The 26492-nt window shown below is 37.7% G+C and overlaps 4 protein-coding genes across 6 annotated transcripts in view; 3 read left to right on the top strand and 1 right to left on the bottom strand.

Moving 5' to 3' along the window:
* Positions 1-26492, bottom strand: part of LOC149691812 (proteasome inhibitor PI31 subunit-like) — a 41204-nt gene that overhangs the window by 182 nt on the left and 14530 nt on the right. Inside the window, exons 1-4 of one of the 2 annotated variants that reach the window (XM_089869264.1) lie at positions 849-1102; positions 633-785; positions 493-569; positions 42-434 (exon numbers count right to left, since the gene is read on the bottom strand). In XM_089869264.1, the coding sequence (XP_089725390.1) occupies positions 42-434; positions 493-569; positions 633-785; positions 849-977 (752 nt within the window). In that variant the 5' untranslated portion in view covers positions 978-1102. Of the gene's footprint in view, positions 1-41; positions 435-492; positions 570-632; positions 786-848; positions 1103-26492 lie in introns of those variants that run through there. The other variant, XM_089869265.1, reaches the window with a different exon arrangement.
* mRpL53 (mitochondrial ribosomal protein L53) lies at positions 1472-2421 on the top strand. The gene is made up of 3 exons (XM_089869269.1): positions 1472-1721; positions 1848-1960; positions 2080-2421. The coding sequence occupies exons 1-3, from the start codon at positions 1600-1602 to the stop codon at positions 2244-2246; spliced, it is 402 nt and encodes a 133-aa protein (XP_089725395.1). The 5' UTR covers positions 1472-1599; the 3' UTR covers positions 2247-2421.
* Positions 2299-2810, top strand: LOC149691815 (uncharacterized). Its single transcript, XM_089869271.1, has one exon. The coding sequence runs from the start codon at positions 2299-2301 to the stop codon at positions 2491-2493; it is 195 nt and encodes a 64-aa protein (XP_089725397.1). The 3' UTR covers positions 2494-2810.
* Doa (CDC like kinase darkener of apricot) overlaps positions 3498-26492 on the top strand; it is a 29370-nt gene continuing 6375 nt past the window's right edge. For both annotated transcript variants that reach the window (XM_089869254.1, XM_089869253.1), the window contains exons 1-5: positions 3498-3696; positions 4075-4250; positions 16514-16853; positions 25145-25238; positions 26316-26382. In XM_089869254.1, the coding sequence (XP_089725380.1) occupies positions 4084-4250; positions 16514-16853; positions 25145-25238; positions 26316-26382 (668 nt within the window). In that variant the 5' untranslated portion in view covers positions 3498-3696; positions 4075-4083. The remainder of the gene's footprint in view (positions 3697-4074; positions 4251-16513; positions 16854-25144; positions 25239-26315; positions 26383-26492) is intronic.

Genomic DNA, 26492 nt, shown 5'->3' with positions numbered 1-26492 from the left:
TTTAAATATAATCGCGTTTGGTTTTGTTGATCTCCTTTTACCTTCCTGGATTTTGAAAATCCGGGTTTGGTGGTCCAAATGGGTCAAAACGCGCTCCAGGAGGTATGGCACCTCTTGGTAAACGAGGACCACCTATTCCCAAGTCGGGTTCATTTCTGTTACGATTTGCCAATGGGTTGAAGATCATTCCTGATCCTCTAGCTAATGGATCTAAATCGGAACGACCGTATCCAGAGGCTGGACCTCCTCTCATTGGCTCTCGAAGATCACTCCAGTCTGGATCTTCGTATCGTGGTAGTCTTCTAGGTGGGTTAAGAATGACCACCTGCTCGGTACTATTACCAGACATAGTTTCTGTTCCTTTCTCGGTCTTTTCCTTTACTAAGAAATCATCGTGAAGTTTTTGCGCGAATGTATCGATGTTTTTGAATGTGCTGAAATAGAGTTTTATTTTTAATTATTTAGTACCCAATATATTCAGTTAAACCTCACGTTTTATAATCTGAAACGTCATTTATATAATCATCTAATATGACGGCAGTTCCACTGGCTTGTTGGTTAGAAATTTCCTGAATTTTTATCATAAATTAGCCGCGATATTCGTCAATAATATTAAGTAAAAAATTATTTACCAGTAAATTTATGAGTAAGTGTACATCTGATTTAACAACTTTTAATAGAAATTTTTCTCCCCCACGATTTTGGTAGCGAAGAGTGTAAACATTGTTGTCAGCATTCCAATTGGTGGGCAGAAGTTCAGAATTTGAAGCCTGGTCATCAGTCCACTAAATTATGAGATTATTAATTTTAATTAAGTTTATTTAATTGTTTCTTAGATGCTCTCTTACCTCATCACCAAGACCAACACATTGAAACCCATCATTTATTAAAAAGCAGTGAGTTGCCAAAACTATTGCATCTTGTTTAGATGATAAATTTTTCTCCTCAATTTTGAAAAGAAGTTCTAAACCCTTCATTTTTAATTATTCTTCTGTAATTACGAAGGTGATATCCTACCATCAGTCACGTCAAACGAGAACAAAAATAGCAGCGTCACTTGGTTCCGAATGTTTTGCAACTATAAGCAGACAGCCGGAAACAAGTCAGGGATGCCAGATTGAAAACCTTCAACCCGCCAAAACCAAATTGGAAACAAGCCCAAAAAACCGCCAATCGGTGTTTCGAAAAGAAGCCCAAAAACTGACTAAGATCTAAACAATCCAGTCCAAAATTTTATCGTGAAAATTTGGAATTTGTTTTTCTTTTAGAAATTTCAATGCATATTACATACTGACACCATTTTTAAAACCCAAAACAAAATGAAACCACTTTATTTAACCATAGATTGACGAATTATAAGCTACACAAATGGTTTGACAGTACCATTTGTCAGTTTTTTGAGCATTTTAATGATCTTCGCCTATTGGCGGTATTTTAAGTACAGAAAGCCAAAGAAAAACCCCGACAAGCCCAATTTCCAGCCTACAGCCAACCCGTTTATTTCCAGCCAATATTTTTTAGAAGAAGCCCAATTGGCGGCTTTCCAGCCCAATATGGCATCCCTGAAACAAGTTAATGAACTTTGACCTCTAATCCATCATGGCGGTTCGGAGCCCGGCAACAAAAGCTTTGTTCACGTTACTTAAAAATTTGCAATTAAGACCTGTAAAGAAAATTGGCTTCTCTTTTGATCCTTTTCACGAAAACGTCACGTCTTTAAGGTCAATATTAACTTAAAAATATTATAATTTGCTATAACCTTCCATTGTTAGAAGCAAGGGAAGTTGGACGATTTTTGAAAAACATTGAAACCTAAGCCTTGGTCCAATTTTCTTTTTTTATTATAGAGAGTTTCTTTTTCATATAAATTCACCAAAAATACTTGATACAAATCCAAAGTGTAGCGTTAAATCTACAGTTGTTTGTAACCGTTCAGAGCCGCTAATTAATCTAGAATTAGGTAAGTAACGTAATTTACACATTAGGCTTAACAAAAAAAGTGGGGGGGGGGACTCTGAAATTTGATTAGGACTTCGTTAAGCATGTCTATAGTTCAACCGAGATTTTCTATGATTTTAGAAAACGGATTGAAATTTCGATTCAATACTGAAAATCTAACAACTCTAGAAATAGCTCAAGAATTTGATAGAATTGTTACAATTCATGATAAAAAACCAGAGGAAATTATAGTTGCTGTTCAACAGAAGAAGGCATCAAAAGGGAAAGGCAAACCAGGGAAAAGATAACCTAAAGTAACTTATTTGTCTTCTGTAGTGGTAGGGATCTAGCCTTATCAAAATGAAGGACAACCTTAAACAATCATTGCATACAAACATGCATTTGTATAATAAACTATATGATCAGATACCATCATTTTCTGACATTTTTGATGAAGAAGCATTTTTAATATTTGCAATTTTCTTTACTATCCTTACTTGTATCCTAACATTTGTCTTTTCTCGATTTATAGTTCTAAAACCTGCTAATTTTTGACAGTTTGCTTCGCAAAAAACTTACTCGATGTTAATTGTCAGTTTAGGAATTAAATATTTCTAAATATTTATTGCCCCTTAAAATGCATTGTAACTTATGGAGAGTTATGACCTTATGCTATTATGATCGCATTCGCATCTATATAAGTCTACAAAAATCTAGTCTTATAAATTATCTACAATGGCTGTTTTTTATAAGTTAAAGTTACACTTAGAGGCCTAATTTACAAAATACCCAGAACCCTCCAAAAAAAAAAAGCTTCATGTCAAAAACTTTCAGGTGTTTTGAATTTTAATAAAATATATCACGTTCAAAAATGGTCTGCTTAATTTTTATGCGCAAATGTTGTATAAAGATATTTTCGCAGAAAATTTTGTTTGGAAAGCGTTTCTCTTCCCCCTCCCCCTCGAATACTCCAAAAAGGCGGCTCAAAAACACAGCTGGACGCCATTTTCAACATAACATCGCTGGCCATCTCTACGAATACCGATGCCTAATTTGGCTAGAATTTCGATATTTGGGCTACTTTTATAGCATTGCGGGTAATCTTAATATGTCGTGGCGGCGGTATTTTTTAAAAATTCATCCGAAAAACTTTACTTTAGCTCGCGCATTCAAAATGCAGTTTTTCCAATAAATATCATTTCTTGGAGGTTAATTATATGATAATTAATTACATTTAAGTCGCGGAAACTATTTTAATAAATATTTTCACGACCATAAAAACCCGACCAGTTCCTTCTTCCTAGCCACCAAATACAATAAAATATCTAAAAAAATAACCTAACCAAACCAAACCTAACCTTTAATTGAAGGGTAAAATATAGAAAAACATGGAAAATATACATTTTAATTAATTTCCGCACCTTAATTTTAACTAATTATCCTATAATTAACCTTGAGAATAAAGTTTAGCCAATTCATCCAATATTGGCGGTTTGGGCTACTACAACGTTATATTGGCTATAAAATTTTCTTTATCCGGCAACACTGCTTATCGACGTCGTTGCGTTTACCGCTGCATTGAATAACCGCCATTACTGTATTTTTGTGTCGAGTGAAATTGTGAAAGAAGAAGTTATTTTAATCGGGTTTTAGTTAACGTAAATTAGTTTAACGGGAAGGAATATTCTAGAGACGTCCGAATTATTTGATAAGACGGACTTTATTTGGAAATTCTTGGACGGAATTCGGCGTACAAACGTAAGTTTTCGTACTTAGTTTTTAGCCAAGGCTTAGAGAGAAATATCTAGTAAATTTAGGCTTATAGACATCAACACGATGAAATTTTATATATTTATAATCATGGCGGTTTCCTGGTTCTCTATAATGATGGTTAGTTTTAGGAGATATAATGCCTACGCAAAATTTATTAATGGTTATAGCGTAATTAGATTAAGCTTGTAAAGTTTAACTATGATACTAACTTCTTAAATTGGAGATGTTTGTGTTAAATAATGAAAAGTTATTAATGTAGTGATTTTTGGGAGGCTCAGTATCGTCTCAAGATAAACTGATTTAAATCGGTAGTTTTAAGAACGGATCCTTTATTAAACGCTTCCTGTTGTTTTTGTAAATTAGATTACCAGTATGCCACGTTCAAGAAGGAAGCGTCAGTCACGTTCAAGATCTTCTGACTCTAGATCTTCTAGTGATAGTCGCAGTGCTAGTAGTGACAATCAAAAAAGGAAAAGGAGAAGAATTTCAGTAGACAGTCGTTCAGACTATAGACGTTATAATACCCGCCGTTCTAGAAGGTAGGAACATATTTAATTTGACCAAGGTTTTAATTGTTAAGCCTAATGCCACCAAGATCGTTAACTATAAAAAAATCTAGATGGCATACAAAATATGTTTAGGGTAAAGGGTTTCTGCTAGTTATTTGTGAGAGCACCTCAGTTTTGGAACTGAATGATCTGAATCGAACAGAACTAAAAACTTTTCTTGGGTCTTTGTGGGATAGGGTTTGAATTGCACTCACAAATGACTGGCAACACTTGTATGCATACTATTGTTTAGTTTAAGTTCTCATGAAGTTGAATGTGAGTATACTAGGCCTAGCTATAATTTGTGTGAACGTTTATAGTTAGTTATTTTGAGGGAAATATAATATATACATTGCTTGTGGGATTGAACTGAAATCACACTTGGTCTACTCTTGAGATAGGCTTAAATTAGAAATAATTCTGGTTAGCAGTAGCTTGCAAATACCAAAATACATAGAAAAAATAAAATTTAGAAAAGTAAGCCTCGCAAGTGTTGTTAAATATTATGAAATGTGTACAGTTGAACATTTAGTAGATGTACAACAGTACATTGTTGGCCTTGGTGTTGAATATTATAATTTATGTCAGAGTTTACCCAAAAAATATTACTGTACAACCATGCAAGTGTAAAAATTAACGCTTTATAAAACACTACTACCTTGATAAATATAATTTGAAGCCCGCTCGTTAAACGAAAAAGCAAAAAAAAAAGTGGACAAAAATGCAACGAGCTTATTACTCCTACTCTTAATGTTCAAGAGCTGTTAGCTATTGGTCAACGCCTTGTGACCATTTTAGCCCTTTTTTGAGGCGTTGACCATTGGGCGAGACTCTTCTGGACTGTACTGAGGAGCTAAAATTACGCACTACACACGCGAACGCAGATTTAGTCTAAGAATTGCATAGAGGCGTCCCTGCCTGCTGGCTCCAGTCTTTTTATTAATAGCTGACTGAGAACCCCCCCCCCCCCTAGTTTGGCGGGTATCAGAAGACCAAAAGGCAAGGCGCGTTTTCTTAGGATGTGGCTGCATTGGCCAAAGCTGGAATTGTTCATTCAGTTTTGACTCAAATCCCTAAAGTGTAGGCGCGGTGGTGTTAGCAGAGGCAACCTTTTAACCCCTTCTTTATACATACGCTCTCTAAACTTTCCTTTTGAATAAGAACTAGTGACAAGATTGATTGGCATTCCCAAAGGGGGGCCATCTAAGTAACCTTTTCCATTTACAATTGAGGCTTTTTATTGAAAGCAGTTTGCTATCAATATATCGCATCTTTTTGACAAAAAGTTCCGTCGGTAGGTTATAAAGGTGCCCCAGTGTCGTTTATATTGATTATATTTTTGTCTGCAAAGCTGGCTGTGCAGTATGCAGCAAGTTTTGCCAATGTTTCGATTTTATGTCCCCCCCAATGCGATAAGCGAGGGTTCAAGTTAAAATTTAGTTAGGTGACCATTTTTCTCTTTGCCCCTTTTTCGGGGTATGGTAATTGTTCCTCCCCCCCCTTAATTTCCTATTTAATTTTAGAAGTAGGAATGGAGAACGGTTAGTATTTACTTCAGTCCGACTCATAGCCCAGTATATAGCCCCTCCCTCCAACACATAATGTAACGAAAAGTTTAAATTATCTTATTGGCTGCTCACTTAAACTACGTTTTGATGACGTTGCTGACGGGGACGGCGAAAAATACTTTTTACCTCTGTCGCTATGACCCGCCTCTTCTTTCATACCCCCCCCCCCGTCCCGAGGCAGGGGGTCCGGGACTTTGACGCTCGCCCAGACTACTCTGTTCACCATTCCTACTTCTAAAATTAAATCTATCCTTGATTGTAGATAGCGGTTGAATTGCATGAGTAGAAAATCACTAGCAACACTTGTTCGCACGATACCAATAGACCATTTCGAAGTAACTAAGAGGGAAAAACACGGGGGTAAAACTCTGCCTTCCACGTCGCTTTTTGGCGCCTGCGCTGTAGTCTCTTTGTCATGTCATGTCATGAGAATGCGCAAGGAGGGATGGAAATGTATCAACCCCTTTGTATGTCCCGATACCGAGGGTTACCTACCCCTTTTTATCCACATCGAAATGGTCTATTGGTTGGCGTCATGATTTGATTTAGCCACTTTGTCAAAGTATAACATGATCACTCGCTGTCAACCGACTATTTTGTCGTATGGTTCCCGCCCCAATCGGTCTTTTTTTTTATTCCCCCCCCCCCGCGCCCCATGATATTTGATAGTATAGTCAATATAGTACCAGTTGCGTCACTATGCATCATATAAAACCACCACCCTTCCACCTTGGTCAGCTGAAAAATAAGAAAAAATATAAAAATCTGGCAAATTCATATCATACCACGGATCGAAATCGTAAATAACGACGCCCTATTTTTATTCGCAATCGCTTCCCATGAGCGCACTTTTTTACGACACTCTAGCACATTTTACATTTTATGAAAGCATCTGCAGTATGGTTATGGCTTGCCAGCTTTAAAATGGGGGGACGAATAGTAGATAATTTTATCCACCCCGTGGGTCTATTATTTTTCGGGAGTTTGAATATTATGCTTGGAACGAAGATAGTGTAGTCTTTTATAGACCATAGATAGACGAGAGGAGAATAGGAGGGGGGGTCTCTGTAACGTTTTCATCCCCCCCCCCCCAAATTCACCCCACCCTGTCCGAAAGTGCACGGAACCAGCGAGGAGTTCGACACTACTACTGCCGATGTATCTTTGTGTTCAGTTTTAGGGAAAGTCTGGGAAACGTGTTCGAAGTAGTTACGTCTTCAAGAACGCTATTCTTTCTGGTTCAGGAAATTTAGTAGAACATTTTTATGGTTGTTACAATGTTCCAGGAAAATTCCACACGTTTGAGAACGATTAAAAGAGAATTTAAAATAGATGAATATTAGATATCAGAGCAGGAATACATACAGCTACTAGGAATCTGGAATCATCGCGTCCCCATATCTCTCGTGTTAGTTTCTATGCGGGTATGACAGTTCTACGTGTGCAAACGTCATACCCTTCTATCTCTTAGCTCAGTGTCATCCCCCCTACCAGGCGCGTACAGTATCCACTCTTACAAAAGCGCGCCTAGAGGGAGGGATACACAGTCTACTCCCCTCTCCACCGACACTACTCTATTGTGGGTATACCCACCGGGTTTGAGAACTTACTATCTGCGTCATAGTTCTGAGGTCTGAGATGTTATTACTCGCCTAGTAAAATTCGTCATATATAATGATTAGTCTCTGGCTCTTCCCTCAAAATCCGAATCTATCAGAGCAAAACGGTGAGATATGTTTGACTTGTTATATTAGATTTAGTGGTAGACTATTGAAGGAATTAGGGTTAGTCCCCCTATTATCGGACGCTCCTATTATCGGACACATTTTTAAAAAGTTGTTTATAAAACTGCCGGGGAAAAAAGGAACACTGTAAGTTACCTAGTTTTAAAGAGGGTGTCGAAATCTGTATGTTGCATGTAAAAACAGAGAAGGGGCGCGATGTCAGAGGAGGAAAGCGCGAACGAACCAGATATCCAATTTTTTTGATTAATTAAAACTAATTGAGGGGCCGGAAAAATTCTTCCCCCCATTTTTAAATCGTGTTTTGAGGTATATAAATAGAAGCCAACTATAAGTTATGTGTATGGCTGTAAAGCCCGAATCTTTTTCTATAAATTGCTACTGTAACAGTTAGTTCTAGGTTTCTTTACATGAAAATAAAACGCGAATCGTATCTAATGTAGAAAACCTATTATCGGACAGCTTTCAAACACGTTTTAAAGACAAATATTTAACGTAGGCTTACAATAAGAGAGGGATTGTAAATATTTAATGCTTAAAGCGGTTAGTGATGTTCAGAATGGATCCAGAAGTGTCAGAGAAGTAACAATTTTCACGGGTCTTTAATTGTTAAAAAAAATTGGTATTCCAATTGAGGAACCATTGTCCGATACAGAGATCCAAATGTCCGATAACGAAGACCCACTGTCCGATTCTGAGATCCCAGTGTCCGATAGCAAAGACCCACTGTCCGATTCTGAGATCCCAGTGTCCGATAGCGAAGACCCACTGTCCGATACTGAGATCCCAGTGTCCGGGCTACAAAGACCCACTGTCCGATACTGAGATCCCAGTGTCCGGGCTACAAAGACCCACTGTCCGATACTGAGATCCCAGTGTCCGGGCTACAAAGACCCACTGTCCGATTCTGAGATCCCAGTGTCCGAGTTGGATGTATAGGCGTCCGATAAATGGAACATGGGTGTCCGAATCATAGATATATATACGGGTCTAGATACACTTCCCCTCTGTTAGGCCCTTTAAAAAATGCGGAGGTGAGAACTAGCAGTCGACGCTTTACGGAGGGGGAATTAGATCCAAACGCCATCTATTGAGAGTTTCAAGAAACAAAAAAACGAAAAATTCGAATATGAAAAGAGCGGGAAATTCAAATTAGGCTTAACTTTTCAAATAGCTTTACGTATTTTTGATCTCCTTTATACGTGTAATTATGTTCTTAAGTGAAATAAATAGTTTTTACGTAAAAGAAGTAGTGTTTTTAATGAAATATTAGTGAAATAAGGCATTAAAGATGGTTAACAGTTGTTCTTTCACACATTGTCATAATTTATCAACTTCGGGAAAGGAATATCTTTTCATAAGTATGATTAAAAGTTTGTTTACCACCTCGAAACCAAATAATAACATTATAACTACCAAATACAATTGCAAAGCATCAGCACGCCCGCTGGCAAAAGTTATTTATCCAATTTTTTAGCTTTCAAAATTCAGCGATAGATGGCGCACTAGGTATCTTCCCCCGGGAAAATCGCGTCGACTGCTAGCTGTCATCTCCGTATTTTCCCCCGATTCAGTAGGGTATCTAGACCCGTATATATATCTATGGTCCGAATCAACATCCAAATAGCCGATAATAGGGTACGATACTTGCCGAATAAAATCCATGATTGGGACAACATTACATCGTTCTTTTGGAATTAATTCTATACCATTAGGTGCAGAAACGTTCAAAATATATATTTCATAAACTTTTCAAAGGTTTTCTGTGATTTCCTTACATTTAACCATAATTTTTTAAAATGTGTCCGATAATAGGGGGACTAACCCTAGTAAAGATTTTTGAAAATAAATTAAAAATTAAATTTAAATTATGGTTCGAAGTGAGTGTTGAACTCCCCCTCGCTTATGTGTATGCAGTATTTTCTTCTGGCGTCTGGGAGGTATAGGACCCTTACTAACTGAGCCCTGATGCGAAGCGCTCTTGGCTATAGGTAGGACTAGGGGCAAGGCTAGGCTAGGGTAGGCACTCTCTTGGTCTCGTTGAATGGTGGAGAATTGAGAGGGGCCGAGAACCCCCGACCGATGTTCGATATCCACGAGTCCCCCGACCGACCTTTGGGTTGTTGTAGATTTAAAACGTTTCCTCTGGCACAGTCGCAGCCGCGTTCTCTCTTCAGTCTTCAGTCCTTAGCTTTCGGTGGTGCGTGCCGTGCCGTGCATTGCGTTGATAGGAATGGTCTCTCTGCTAGAGACACGCCACGCACACGCAGCTGGTGCACTTTTTATATGCTTTTTTATTTCGGCTAGTGAACACGCTGTAAGTTTTAGAAAACCTTCGGTATAAAGAATTTTTAGAACGTTTTGAACACCGCAGCTGAGGTTCGGATTTTGCTTCAAAATGTGTAGCGTTGAGAACCAACGGTCCACGAACTCGGGTCGGGTGTAGTGTTTCTATTTAGCCTTTTCCATCATTCCAAATGTGTCTGTGTGTTGTCGCGTTTGTTTTGAGTGTGGAAAATGAATGGGTTTTGATTCGATCTGATTGGTGTTTGTAAACTGGTAAAGTACGTTTTTAAATAGTTGTGAAATTGAATTTACCTTGGGTTCCGGAGTGGTGGAGGCTGTGTCCACGATGTAATTCAGGGTTGCCACGGGTCGGGGAAAACCTGGAAAAGTCAGGGAATTTGAAAATGGGCCGAAAATGTCAGGGAAAAGTCAGGGAATTTTAAAAATTTCAGCAAAGTCAAGGAATTTTATTTTAGTGGGTAAAATTTCTGGGGACAAGTCTTTATTGAAAGAGTAATGAAAGTTTCTCCTCATCGTCTCTTAACACAGAAAACTCTAGAGCAATCCTTAAAAATGTCGAGAATTGTCTTAATAAAGTAAACTCCTTTAAAAAAGTCTCTTAGACTGTTATTTATAGTTCAAATGTTTCTTATTCATTTTGGTGCAACAAATACATTGGAAAACTTACTGTAGAGAGTTTATTTAATTATAAGCACTTAAAATGTGCTGTAAACATTTACACTTTCGGCCTAAAAGGTCAGGAAAAATCTCAGAAAAAGGTCAGGGAAAACTTGGAAAAGTCAGGGAATTTGGTTCTGAAAATTCCGTGGCAACCGTGTAATTTAGTTATGTGATATTTATTCTTAGGGATAGTTGGTGCGTGTCTATTGAAACTTGGTAATTTTTGGCCTAATTTTATTTTAACCTAATAGTTAAGGCCACCCTATAGATCAGTTCACAATTTCGCCCCCACTGAACCCGTACAAGTTACTTACAACTATGCAGAAACGTAATTTATCACTGTTCTTTAGTGAAATTTGTAGATTGTATCTCTTCTAAAATAGAAGATAATCCTAATATAAAAAAAAGTTAAGCTTTTACTCGGGACCAGTCAAGCGTAAGATAATAAGTGAAATTTTTTTCTTTTTGATCGTGTCTCTTTCTCTCTTTCTCTCTCTCTCTCTCGATCTTCACTTCATGTTATTCAGTTGCACGGTAACCTTTTTTGTATTAACTTGGAGGTATTGTACAGGGTGTTTCTTCCAAAAAGGTGCATAGGACCGAAGTATAGAGCGAGGGTGGCATGGTTCTGTTGGAAATCAATTCTAAGTCGAAAATTATGTAACTTCTATCTCCATTTTGCCACAACGAGTGATGATCATTGGAGTATTTTACGGATGACCCCTGAATTAAATTAGATATCATTCATTGTCTTTCAGTTTATTAATTAAATTTAAGGGGGGTCATCCCTCAAACTAATTCAGTATAAGCTTGAAAACTGTAACCCATGTGGCAATATGGCATAAAAGTTACATTTTCCGCTTAGGAACATACCCTTAATTTGTAATAGACCTTTCACAGGTCAGGCAAACCTGGACAAGTCAGGGAAAATGTAATAGAAGTTACATTTTCGACTTAAGGACATCCCCCTTAATTTCTAATAGACCTTTCACAGGGTTGTCACGGGTCAGGGTAAACCTGGAAAAGTCAGGGAATTTGAGTCTGAAAATTTCGTCACGTGGAAACACTGTTTCATAAACACCCTGTAGAACATTTTCGACTCAATTCAATTGATCGCCCATAGAACAAACCATCAATCCCACCTTTTTTTAGACACCCTGTGTATTAGCTAGAACGGATGTGAAGCTTCAACTTCAAAAATACTTCGCCGACAATAAAAAAGAAATAGAGAATAGTGGGTTTTGTTCTCCAAAGGTTTTTGTCTCAAATTGCGAACTTGTCTCAAATAGTCGTCGTTCCGCAGAATCGCATTTCCAATTGATGTCGTGTTATGTTTTGCCCAGCACGAATATCGAGTCAACGACAGTTAGTGTATAGTAGTAACATTCGGGAATCGTATTTCTAGCATCGGGAATGCATACAGTTACTAGGAATCATTGTGTACTATCCATTTTCAATCTAAACGTATCTAGGCCTTCGGATTTTTTCATGGGAAGAGCTAGCTAGACTAATCATTACGTATGACGAATTTTACCTGGCGAATAATGTATCGCGGTTCATTGGTTGCTAGCAACCAATGAAACAACAGTTAGAAAGTGAAGCATATAAACATTGTGAACTGTAGCCGTTAGGGGGCGCTAAGGGGACGAGATTGGGGACTAGGGACTTTATCGACAGACCTCTAGAGGCGAGGCTCGCGATCAGACTGTATAACAATTACCATGTACCTTTCTTATTAACTATCACTTAAGTATTATTAAATATGTTCCTGTTTAATCTTGACTCATTATTAAACCGACAAAAGAACATTACAATGGCGACGGAGATGGGATGCACCATTTTAGCGTGAGGTTAGTTGGTTTACGTATAACCTACGGGTAACGCGAGCCAAGGCTACTTAAGTATTATTAAATATGTTCCTGTTTAATCTTGACTCATTATTAAACCGACAAAAGAACATTACAGAAAGACTTACGCCATCAGATTTGTGAGGAGTTACTGATAAAATAAGTTAGTTTAATCTGAATCGAACCAAATACTACAAGCTTTTCAGATAAGCTGTTGTAGATAACGGTTGAATAGACCATTTATTAAATTACATACAGCGAAACCAGCTCACATGGGCGGAGGCCCCCATTGGGGTATTCTCCCTCGCTCCAAGAACCAACGCCAGATGGAGCCCCAGTTCAATAAACGCGGAGGGACGCTAGCCAGCTCGTACTGCCTCTAGCGGGCTTCTTGGCTAGAGGCAGTATACCCCAATGGTAGTGGCCCGCCCCTGTATGTTGGTTGGTTTCTCTGTATGTATTTTCCTAAATAGATGGTTTGATCTTGCTACAATTTTCTTTAGAAGCGATATTTAACATTATCACTCGCTCATCTTCATCTTTGCCAATTAACAACATCACTTCTAGGCGCGTTAGGGTTCTGTGATGAGGGCGGTACCCCAAATCATCTCTTAAATTTGTAATTAACAGAGAGATAGAAAGAGAGAGAGAGAGCCAGAGAGAGAAAGAGGGAGGAAAACCTCTTAATTTACTGTAGTGGCCTTTCCGTTCGGAGTTAATTTCGCATTTCTCTAATTTCAAAGCCCCGTCCCCCTAGCTTCCCTTCGATAGCGCTAAAGTGGCAAAGTGTTTATCCCAACGTTATCTTTTGCAAAGGACAAGAGCTAAGCCACTAGAGCAGAGAGACGCGTCTCTTTCTATCTCTCTCTATCGCGGAAGAGTCGATTTATTTAATGATAAATGTCCCATTGTCGAAGAATAACATCTGGACATTCACTCCGAATGAATGAAGAGACCGTTAGGTTTTGATGGTTTTTAGGGATGTGCAGAATGCTATTCGCACACCCCTTCTACCATAAGTTCGTAAGATATGTTCCATGTAAGTTTGTCACAGGTTACAAACTGGAGATTGTCATGAAGTGATTGAAGTAGGTCATAGATTCGAGGTAAAGCGACGACGCCTGGTTTTGGCGCTGTCAAAGGTTTAGTAATGCAGACTAAATGGGTATGAAGATGGAAGTCCTGCAAAACTAACCAGCCGAGTGTAGTACTTCAATAGAGAGCTTTCAGATGGGTTAGTAGTACGTCACACCCTCCCAAGTCTTACCGCTGTTCTGGTAGCCATATTGGGTGGTCTGAGCTTCATTCCTGATTTAAACCCACCAATATGGCAGCGTAAATTATGTCACGAGACTCAGCTCCTCCTCCAACTGAAAGATCTCTATTCTCGCTTGTCTTTCTGCTAGACTAGCTCGAGCTGTAAGTCTCTCAGTAGCATTACGAACGTGTATAGGTAGTGTTATACTTATGGAAGGAACATATCTTATAAACTTATGCTACTACCTTTATTGTAAAGGTTAAACGCGAGATTGTCTTTGAGACTGTGACGACTAGGGTGTCGTCTTTAAAACAATATTTGAAACCCATTCGTTATTATATCCTAGAAAAACATAGACTATAGTAATATTAAGAATATCCCACGCCTCGGAAGTTAGTGGGTTTTGTTCGCTAACACCCTAACGTTTTAACTTTTATTTAAAAAATAGGCCTAGGGCCTCATTCTTCCTTTCTGAGTGAGAGAAACTTCCTAAAATTTTAAAGACGTTGTTGATGATATCGGATGCAAAAATTATTCATGGTTCCTCGGAATTTGTTTCAACTGTTGTTGTTGTTAAAGAAAACAGTTTTTCCTTATTTTAATTTCCCTTTTGAGTTTTTGCTTATCAAAATAAAAAGTGTTTTTCGGAACTGGTGTTCGCGGGTTTTTCCTGTTGATTAGAGAGAGTAAACTTCGGAACATGTTGATTAGTAAGTCTGGTGAAAATACAAGACGTGTCGTTTCCCGCCGACTCAAGTCTTCGGTTTTTGTTGCTATCGCGTTACTACTACTACGTTCAAGTTCAAGACGTTGATGCTATAGTCTAGCATCTTTGTTGGTGTTACTTTTATTGCGGATTTTCTGTACTTGAAAGGAGTTTCAACACTTTATTATTATAAGTGGTCACGATGATAATGGGATTGCTTCTATGTTGTTCCGGTGGTGAATGGGACAAAAAGGCCAAACTTAGGTATCTATTTCAAATCTTGATTTAAATTTAATTTTATTTAGCGTTTCTTTCTTGGTAACGATTAAATTAGGCGTTTTTAATTGTACTCTGTTTTTAATATGTTGTTTGTAAAGTGTGAAGAGCTTTTTAATTGCTTGCTGTCCAAACTAATTCTTGAGTTATCATTGTTCATTTGTTCATAGAAACCTGGAAAACTCAGGGGAATGAATAGTTATTTGACAAAAGAACTCAAGGAAATTTAGAATATTTTAGTAAAGTTCAGGGAAATTTTTGAGGTTTGAGAGTAAGTACGCTCTGAAGGGGTTACTTCAACGATAAAAAACACCCCTGTTGTTATTGCTCCATAACCCTTGAAACCTCAGGGAAATATCTGGGGGAAAACCTGGGGAACTCAGGGAAATATGTGGGGAAAACTCGGGGAAATATGTGTGGGGAACACGTGGGAAACTCAGGGAAATATATGACAGGGCTCCCACCATGTCCCTAAAAATCCAATTTACACATTTATATTTATTTCGTAGAAAAACGAAAAAAGACTGATTGCTAAGTGTGATACATAAAACGTGAATATACATTGTATATATTCATGATAAAATTTAATAAACAAAAACTAAGTCAATTTTATGATAAAATATTTTTACAAACGTCTGACTTTTCATTTTGTAAAAATATAAGTTCAAATAAAGATCTCAATTTGGTTCCTATTTGGTCCCTATAGTTTAAAAATTTCGGTGCCTATTTCACCCTATTTCTAGCCTGAAAAAATCCCCATTTCCCTAATTGTTTTTAAGATTTTGGTGGCCCTGGTGGGAGCCCTGAATGGGGAAAAAACCTGGAAAACTCAGGAAAAATCGGTTTTCCAAAATCTGTATGAACCCTGGATATTAACCTCAGGGCTCCAACAAGGTGCCTAGAATAAGTCCCTGTTTTCCTGCAAGGTCCTTAATTTACTCCCTAAAATCTGTATTTGGGAGCGCTATAGACTGTATGTACTTAGTTTTGAGGGTTACAATATCCGTGGACTCGTTTTAGTTCCGTGCTGCTTGAGATTTTTAAGACAGTTTCAAGCTGTTTTTAACAGTCACTCTAGCGTGGAAAATGGTGAAATGTTTATTATGTCCCTTAGCGGTCAAGCGCCTAACGAATTTGAATAAGGCGATGCATTTGGTTGGCACCTATATATGTACCTATTTTAATCAAAAATGTATTTAAATTTTTGTTAGTAAATATACTTAGTTATTTTTTTTCATGGTTAAAGATTTTATCATATAAGCATTCTGTTTTTCCTTATGTAATACGTTTTTGGCGTATAGTTTTATTGTGTTTAAAGGCAGTCGCACCCTTAAGTGATTTCCGCATTGTAAAAGTTATAAAGAAATGTCGTTAAATACGTATTGATGTGGTGTATAGCCTTTAAATCTATAAGACCACGTTAAATTCAACGTGATTTCGAATTTTCAATGACACAATATAATTGGAGGAAGCGTTGAAGCGTGACGTTATGATGTAACTGTATACTTGAATATCACTGAGCTTCGATTGTTTTTAAGCTAAATACCATCAGTTGTTTTCCGAAAACCGTTCTAGACAGCAGGATCCTTTGCGCGTACGATGCCTGTTCCAGCAACAATACGAGCCTTATCATGGCCAAGAGAATTTGGGTTGAAAAATATATTTTATTTTATGAATATTTTATGTTTATTATTGGCAATTCAATTGTTGAAGTACCAACCATTTTTTCCCTGTTTATAATTACTTTCGCTGGCATTTTAGCTACAAAAAATGACTTTTTCTGACCAAAAACCCCAATCACTTATCTACGTGTACATTAGCGTCTGGTAGAACCATGTCCTCCAAGACGATGTAGTCTAACCAAACATCGTCTTTCGTTCTATTTCGCAGCGATTACTACAACAAAGATGTTGGTAGCGAGAAAAGTTACCGCGACTTCTCAATAGGCGACAATAACTCGTCGAGTTCCCGTCACCATCATAACAACAGGAACCACCATTCCAGGGACTTGAGTAGAACCGAAAGAACACGTCATCGTGGGAGTGCCGTAAGACGTCGAAAGAACTACGAGAGCCGTTCGACTGACCCATCGGACAGCGCCGATTCGAGTTACCATTCTCACAGCTCTAGTGGATACCATCGACGTCACAGAGATCCTCCTCACCGTCATCATAGACACCATCGTGAACACGGTAGAGGTCGAAAGAGGTCAAGAACACCCAGCTCTCGGGTAAGTACCTAGATTAAGGGGTTATTTGTATGACGATCAAAACCGTTGGTCGTCTATATACTCTTACATTGTTTTCGGTATGTTTTTATGGTTTTTTTTATATGAACTTAGGTAGAGTAGATGGTAAATATTATAGGTCTTCTTTTCTTTAAAAATTCATGATTCATTCATTCATTAATTTATTCATTTCGTTGATGAAAATTGGAATAGGCTTATGTTTTCTTTCATTCATTGTTTGTTCTTTTGGTTATAAATGAAGCACTGGTATTTAATTCGAAGCCAAGCCTAACTTATCTCAAGCATTATTTGACAAAATTATTAGTCGTTTAAGACTTCGGTATGGGTTTGTTCACATGCCCCTGAAAGTGCAATGATTCTTCGACATATTTGAGGTGTATCCATGACTTAAGTAGACCTCTGTATCACATCCTGGAAGGATTAAGAGTGGTTCTTAGATGGGAGGAGCTACGGGGACGTGACGTCAATATTGGTAGTCCAAATAGACCATTTCCGTGTAACTAAGAGAGAAGGGAAAGACACGGGGGGTAAAACTCTGCCTTCCTTCTCGCTTTTTGGCGCCTGCGCAGTAGCCATCTTGTAGCATAGACGGCATGTATCAACCCCCTTGTATGTCACGATACTGAGGGTTGCCTACCCCCCCCCCCCCTTTGACGACTTCCAATATGGTCGCCAAAAACCGAAGTTAGAGATTGGAGGCTGTGACGTCACGAAAAAGTTCTTGGTAGCAGACTATTCTTTATAAAACCTTTGTTGAGTTGAAATGCTCGTTATCTTTTGCGAGTTCCTAAATCCTCTTGTTGTGGCAATAGAGCTGAATTTTGAATGATTCGTAACTGATGTGACGCGCCAAAACGACCCATGTAGTGAGTTAGTTAGTTGGAAAAGGGTTAAGGGCGCGTGTTCCCGAGTTTAATCGCGTCACGTGGCAAGGCACGAGCTTGAAGCGGAAGTCATTCGCAACCCTTCTCTGTATAGATAAATTGCTCTTGAAATTGTGTGTTTCGTAATCGTAAGTGATTCCCGATTTAGTTTTAAAGACGACTTCTTTTGATAATGTTAAGAAATTTGTCATTTTTTTGAGAAAACGTCGTGTGTGCGCGCTGAAGAAATACACTGCTCCGCGTTGAAACTGGTCTAATAGGCTAAATCAATAACGTAAATTGCTTCCCCACTATAAATAAATAATGAAGACGTCGCTTTTACACCCTCACTCTTGTCTTGCGGAATCATCACTTCCGAGATGTTTTTATTGTCCATGGAAACACTTCTCGAGGTTATATACTTGCAACACTCCCTATTCTATCACCCTTTCAGGAGTATACAGGGTGTTTCTGAATGGTCTGTCCAGAAATTAAGGGGAGTGCGAAGTCGAGTCGAAAATGTAACTTTTATCGTCATTTTGATCCCAAGGGACACCGTTTTCGAATTATTTTTGGAGTATTTTAGGGATGACCCTTTAATTAAATTATTAATTAATCATTGTCTAATTAAGTTTATTAATTAAATTTAATTTAAGGGGTCATCCGTAAAATACACCATCCAATCTTAACTCGGAAACAGTGTCCATTGTGGCAAAATATCACGATAGAAGCATAAGTTTATAAAAATATGTTCCTACCATAAGTATGACGCTACCTATACTTCGTAATGCTACTGAGAGACTTACAACTCGAGATAACTATTTCTAGCAGAACGACAATCGAGAATTGAAGTACTACACTCGGTTGGTTAGTTTTGCAGGACTTCCATCTTGGTCCTATTTAAACTGTACTAAGCCCAAATTTGACAGCGCCAAAACCAACCAGGCGTCTTCGCTTTACCTCGAATCTATGACCTACCTCATTCACTTCATGACAAGCTCCAGTTTCTAAGTTACCAGTGACAAACTTATGGATGAAACAAATCTCATGAACTTATGATAGAAGTTACATTTTCGGCTCAAAGAACATTACCGCCCCCTCCTCTTAAATTATGGCAGACTTAACAGAAACACCCTGTAAATACTCGCTACACCAACACCCTATCCTGTCACCCTCTTAGAAGGAGTAACTATATGGTCGTCTATATTAAGATTTTATAAGAGCGCATCTGTAGATTTATTTATAATCTGAAAAAGAACAAGATGGCCCAAGGGCTGGGCCTTAATAGTAATTTTACACGGCTCACGTGACCCCCCGTATAGTTGACAACTAAAAACATTTCTGAAACACAATCGTGTATCCCTTTAATTTCTAATAACGTCACATTTCAAATAATATTAATGAAACTAAATTGTGCACCCCACTAAAGTATAATTTTTAAAAACCATACGAATCAAATAATGTATTTAAACAAAATCCTGGATCCCCTAAACCAGAAATCACTATGACCGTAAGGCGTCCCCTCTATTTTACGAAACCTAACCTAACCATCCAGCATAATCTCTGATGTATCACGCGCACAAAGTGCAGTAGTGCACGAAAATTATCATCTTGTTTCCCTTCACTCAAAAAAGCCCGCGAGATTTAAACTACCTTTCTTTCCTCTCTCTCCGAGCGGGATGCCCCCTCTCCCTCTTCCCCCTCTCACTAATACACGGCTCACGTGACCCCCCGTATAGTTGATTTCCAATAAATCGTACAACTAAAAACATTTCTGAAACACAATCGTGTATCCCTTTAATTTCTAATAACGTCACATTTCAAATAATATTAATGAAACTAAATTGTGCACCCCACTAAAGTATAATTTTTAAAAACCATACGAATCAAATAATGTATTTAAACAAAATCCTGCATCCCCTAAACCAGAAATCACTATGACCGTAAAGCGTCCCCTCTATTTTACGAAACCTAACCTAACCATCCAGCATAATCTCTGATGTATCACGCGCACAAAGTGCAGTAGTGCACGAAAATTATCATCTTGTTTCCCGCGAGATTTAAACTACCTTTCTTTCCTCTCTCTCCGAGCGGGATGCCCCCTCTCCCTCTTCCCCCTCTCACTAATATACCAGGCAGGCAGTTCTCTCTCTACGCGGAGCTTCGTATCGCCACCGCGTACGCTAGCGATCTCTCTCTCTCATCGTAAGCGTACGTTTCGCGGACGCGACCGGTTTCCCTCTCTCTCTCATCGTAAGCGTTCGTTTCGCGGACGCGTCCGGGACAGGGACAGGGACAGGGACAGGGGTTTTGGTGCCGTTTCTTAAATTTTACCGTAATTAAAATTACGTGTAAAATTAAAAAGGAGAAGTGTAGGCGTAATTTTTAGTTTAGTTAAGACCCCCAAAAATAAAACTAAAAAGACCCGGTTGTAGTGGTTTATTTTTCCCCCCGACCCAAAGTGTTTACACCCAAAAAAACTGTTCAGCTTTTATATGATAATATACTTGTATTGCATTGGAAGCTCGCATTCGATGGGGGTGGTTCTGAAAGTTCTGTTTTTCCCATGAAGAGATTGCGATAGTAATCCCCCTAATTTAAACGGGGACTTGAACTTAAGTTTTCATTGGAAATTCTTATTGGGATGGAGTTGCGTCATGACGTTGCTCCGTAAAAGTTTTGTAACTGGTCCAAAAGGTATCCCCACTCGCTCAGAGGACTCTAGCTTTCTATTTCGGGAACATTGGAGCTTCTAGAGAGAGAGCGAGAGAGTTTGAATCTTCAAGTCCTCCTCCTTCACAACGTATTTTCAAAAACGTATAGCCTCTTTTCTACGTCGTCATTCCCCATCTTTTCTCCTAGGGGATGGACATTTGTTAATTGAAAGATCTACACATTAAACGCCTTTGTAACTGGGGTCATGGGGAGAAGTTAAGGGGAAAGGTCATGGCGTTTCAATGCGTAGGTTCCACTGAAGGTGTTAGTTTGTTTGTCGGTCCCCAACGTGTTGCCAGGCATGGTTTCATGGTTAAGGGTAGTAGTTCAGTTTGACTCCGGTACTACTTGACCAACTTGACTCGTAGAGGGCCGGCCGGCAACACTGCTCTGGTTTGTTTAAGCTGAGAGAAGGTTGAGGGATTTTCTCTAGTCCCAACAGTGAAAACTATCTGATTTATTATTACCAAAATTGAAGAGAAATTATTGCTATCAGTTCTGAGAAAATTCTTCCATTGTTTCTACTTTTAAATAGAGCGAAGATGACAATTTGTTTAAAATAGTCTGGGTGGGGGAAGCCTCTGTTAAACACTTAAGTTAATATGAAAATATTATCGCAACCATGTTTTAATTTTATCCTAAAATCTGACCTATTAATTGACCATATCCGACCTTGTAAGAAAAAAACAAAACAAAGTTTCCAACCTCTTGTTACTCTTCTCCTTTGCATCTACGTAAATTCTCTCTCTCTCTCTCACCCTCTCCTCTCCTCTTCCATCCTGATCCCCCATCCTCATCCTCTGATCCCGCAGCATCCCTATCCCATCCCAAAGTCCTCATCCCCCTTAAAACTTTCTTCCAAGAAGATTTTTTTTTTCATCCTCATCCTCCTTTCTCCTGGTTTTTGAAGATGTTCGTTTTCATTCCCCCTTGGAAATTTTCTTTTTTTTTCTCGGTGGTATGGATGGTTCCCAAAATCTTCTCTATCTTGTGGTGCCTTTTTTGAAACTCGTGCCAATAAGCTTTTGGTGCGATGGAAAGGAGAATATTTGGCAGTATCTGTATTAAGAACATTTTGGAGACTGTTTTTCTCGAGAAGGCCTCTCCTTCAGTTCTTATTTGTATTAGGAAATTAGGCTACTACTAGAATCTACCACCATCCTGTTTGTTAAAAGTTTAGGTTAGTTATAGTCGGGATTTTTTGAAAAATCTCAAATCGGAGGAATCGGTTAGAGTCGTCATCAAAAGTTTGTTTTGATGGTTGTTACACCGAGGTGGTGTTGTGGTCTTTGTTGTTATATCTAGAAGAAAAGGACAACCTCCGTCTCCGCTACGGAGTCTTGTCTTCCGTCCGTGATTACTTAATTTAAATTTAATTCAATTTAATTTTAGTCTTAATATTTTCGTTGGTGATTTTTAAAATACGTTTTCTAAATTACTTAGTTCCCTGAGGTTCTTTGATAAATTAAATTATTTAAACTGGATATTGGAGCTTTTAATTATTTTGGTCCTCGGAAGAAACCTTTTACGGAGTGTTATAATACGTTAAAAGAAACGAGAAGTAATAGTTAGGGATGCTTAAACGCAGCGAATCACCCGACGTTGAAGCAGACGACGTTATGTTACGTTCGTGTTCAAGTTTTTTGCAACATTTTTCAAATCGTCTAAAAGTTCAGGCTAGTGATGAAATTCCCATTCATACTTCAACTACTACTACAACATCAACGACAACCGCCGTTTCACGAAACAGAAGTCACAGTGTAAAGTTTGAGAAAATTTTTATTTTTTAGATATTTTTTTATTATTATTATTTTAGTTTAAAAAAAATATAACGTAGTGGTCATTTCTTCAGTGCGCGCAGTTAATTAATGTAGCTCATTAGAGGTTTAGGATTTAGATAATTTTATCATCAAAATTTATTTATTTATTTACTTACAAATTAGACTTGTTTTCTATTACCAGTTTGAATGCTGTTTTGGTCTCTTTTTTAAAAAAAGTTCAACTCGTGTGAACGTGCGACACAAAGTACGCTATTCGTTTCAAAAATTTAATGAATTATGTGTGAAGTTTTTTAATTATCAATCTCTCAGTGACTTACCCCCGCCTATCATATCTCGAGATGAGTGAAAACGTTTTAAATTTAGTTTTTAGTAAACTAACTAACCACATTTTTAATTTAATACGTATCAAGTTTTACTTAGCCTTGGACCGATTTAGACACTAGTTTGTTTGTTTTTCCTCTAGACAAAGGGTTAAATGAGTCGCGAAAAATTGATATAGTTAAGCCTAAAAGTAGGCTTAACAATGTTGCGTTTTTCGTTAGACGATTCTGATTGGTTGTAATCTCCAGCTGGAATACATACAACTACAAGGAATAGAAATCATTGTGTATCCATCCATTTTCACTCAACTTATCTGAACAGCTATTAGACTAATCATAATTTATGACGAATTTTACATGGCGAATGATCTATCTCGCTTTGACTGTTGCGTCTGCGCCTGACCACGGGTTGTTTGCCAACCAATGAAATTACAATTTTAGAAAGGCGTCTGAATTATGACGCTTGAGTAGTAGTAGTACTCAAGGCCGGCCCATAAAACCCACTTAGAAAAACTTCAGTATCCAGACGTACATGGGGGTTGACCCATAGCCGTCAGTGCGCACTCTCTTAGCTCAAAGTGCCTACAGCGCAGGCGCTGAAAACCGATATGGAAGGCAATATTTTACCCCGTTTTCTTTCTCTTTCCCTCTTAGTTACATGAGGTGTGATGCATAGTATGTTCTCAAGCCCGGTACACCCACAAAACCCGCATAGAAATGAACACTAGAAATATGGGGAACACAATAATTCCAATTATCTGTATGTATTCCTGTCTCCAGAGATGAACAAAGTTTATTTTGGCAACCTTTGTTACGTAAAGATTTTGATTGTCACCGTCGCTGAAAATATTTTTGGCGTTTCATTTTCTCTTTTGGGGGAACACTTTCACCCCGTCTTTATGGTGACGTATGATGATTCCTATATCGTTTTGCGTATCAGCATTTAACATTTCGATAAATAATAAGATCCCTGTGCCTTCCCCCCCCTCCCGGTATATAAGCAATAGCGACTCTTCAAATAAGTAATCTTTAATAATTGGCCTTCCAAAACGAACGATAACATTTTTTTTTGTAAGAACGAATCTTTGCACTTTCAAACGAGTATGTTATGTTTGCACGACGAGTTTATTCAATTTAAACAAGAAAGTTTAATTAATATCACAAATCCATAAGTTTATAAGATATGTTTAAAGAAGTATGACGCTAGAGCACCTATACTTCGTAATGCTAGAGACTTACAGCTCGATCTAGTTCTAGCAGAACGACAAGCGAGGATTGAAGTACTACACTCGGTTAGTTTTGCAGGACATCCATCTTCACCTATTTAGTCTGTACCAAGCCTTTGACAAAGCCAAAAACCAGGCGTCGCTTTACCTCGAAACTATGACCTACCTCACTCACTTCATGACAAACTCCAGTTTGTAACAAGTGACAAACTTATTATGGAACATATCTTATAAACTTATGATATCATATAGTTTACAAAACGCAAAAACGCTTGCGAACACTTCCTTCAGTTCCGGAAGTGGTTTACCATTCCAAAAATGCAGCAATTTCTTCTCTTTTTTTGTGCTAAGACTTCCTGTTTCGTGGTTCCGTACGACCTTCACTTAGAAATTGAGTGTATTGACAAAACCAACTAATAGTTTAATATTCAAGTGAAAATTGAATAAACACTGTCGTGTCGAATTCGTAAACGTATACAACTTCATCCCTATAAAGCTATAGTTTGTTCTGATTGGCTGGATAAGAGTGAGGGGTTTTTTTTTTCTTTTTTTAACGCAATTTTTGCTTTTCGAAGGTCTGCTATAATATTATTTCGCTCTCTCCCCAATCATATTTATAATATATTAATACTATAACAACCCATACCAATAACCAAGATAAGAAATTAAAAAAAAATAAATTCGCTGTTGCCAAATGATTGATAAGTTTGGCTTGGCTACGAATGAAATGAAAATCAGGCAAAGGAGGAAATATTTCATAGAAAGTCTCCATTTAAATTTTAGTTAACTCTCGTCGCATTTCATAATCAAACCACGCGTATCTCTCTGTCTCTACTTCTTTCTCTCGTTATATATGTAACGTTACAGTTTTCTATTCACTTGAATTGATTCATGTTTATGGTACCGGGGGTTTTATCATGGTTTTTTGGGGAGAAAGTTTAATTAATATAGTGAAAGTATATCATTATGGATTGACTATAAATTGAATTAAATTAAATTTAAAATAAGAAAAAGGTTTTAATTAAGGCAGGAAAAAAATCAAATTATCTTAGACAATCCGTATAATTAAAAAATGCTGACTCGAGACTGCCTGTTTCCCTATTTGTTGTCGTTTTTGCCATGTTACGCTCTGCGCCCTGAAAATGCTGGCATCCCCTGTTGTCGCCTATGAAAATACGTAATGGCTCTTCTGACGGTTATCTTCTACCTGATTGAAAATACCATTTGCGATATCTCGCGAAATCAATCGTGCCCAACGTTGGATTTCCGGATGATTCTTTGCCTCCGTCATCCTCCTCTCTTGTGCCCATGATTACGGAACCCGTTCATGATGTCCATGATGATGAATGGCCATTGAACCAACAACAGTCTCCACGCGACCATAGTTCACGACTACCCAGCGTGGAAGATGACAGTGACGGGCACCTAGTCTATCGGCACGGGGACATTCTTCAGGATCGATGTACTCACCATTTATTTCGTAACGTTAATAACACACATGATTAGTACCAAGTTCTCTCTCTAAAAAAACAAACAAAAACCAAGTCCCAATATCAAAATCTGGAAAAACAGGCGTGTGATAATATTTCAACTGCGAGGAATTTAATAATTATAATAATTTTAATAATGATTCCAGTTTTTTACCGGGAACTCTCTTCCCCCCCCCCCTCATTCCCCCCAACAGATCAAAAGTTTTAATGCTTCTATTATATTATATTCTATTAATTACTTAATTTAATTGAATACTAGCTTTTGAATCACGAAGTTTTAGTGAGTGGTTAATTAATATTTTTACGCGGTTAATAGATTTCTTTAGAAGATTCGTTCTTTCTTTCTTTTTCGTAAGCCTATTGTTTTTATTAGGTTTAAAGCTTAATTGTTATTTAGTTTAATTTATACTTAGTACAGGGTGTTTCTTTAAGGTTTGTTATAGAAATTAAGGGGGTATGTTCTATTTGAAATCAATTTAGAGTCGAAAATGTAACTTCTATTATTATAAAATTTTGTTTGGAGTGTTTTAGGGATGACCCCTTAATTGAATTAGAAATTATTGTGTATTAAGTTTCGTAATTAAATTTAAGGGGTAATCCTTTGTAATATACTGCAAATATAACACGAAAACGGTGTCCCTTGTGGATGGAAAAATGGACTTATAAGTTACATTTTCGATTCAAAATTGATTTCCCAAAGAACATCCCGCATTAATTTCTGATAACATCGTTAGAAACACCGTGTATATTTATTTAATTAACGCAACCCAGGCATTAATTGATTCTTTTACATCTACATTTATTGATAGGACATTCTTTTATCTAATAGGGACGCTTATTTTATGCTAAGCACCTAGATTTTATATTCTTTTCGTTTTTCTTTACACATACAATTATTTAAAAAGATAAAAAATAAATCTGCCGTACCATTTACTATGCATATTTACTCGCGCGATCTCAACATTTTAAATAGATATTAATTAATTAATTAAGTTTGTACGATTTTATATTAAAAAGGTGCTAAGATTATATATTTTTTTATATTTCAGATAAAATTCTCACTACACTTGGCGAAGGTACTTTTGGTAAAGTTGTCAAAGTCACGGATTTGCAAACGTAAGTGACTTGTCTACTGTTCATTTAAAGGGTTTGTTTTTATTTCTTTCTTTTGAACTTGGTGCCCAGTCATTCTTTGTATGTTCGGTGTATCCGTATTAAATTGGTAA

Source organism: Phalangium opilio, unplaced genomic scaffold (genome assembly GCF_054372755.1).
Source record: "Phalangium opilio isolate 3A_F unplaced genomic scaffold, DU_Popi_V2 ptg000025l_1, whole genome shotgun sequence".
Taxonomy (NCBI): Eukaryota; Metazoa; Arthropoda; class Arachnida; order Opiliones; family Phalangiidae; genus Phalangium; species Phalangium opilio.
Note: the sequence above shows the minus strand (reverse complement) of the source record. Positions and strands in the feature narration are given on the sequence as shown.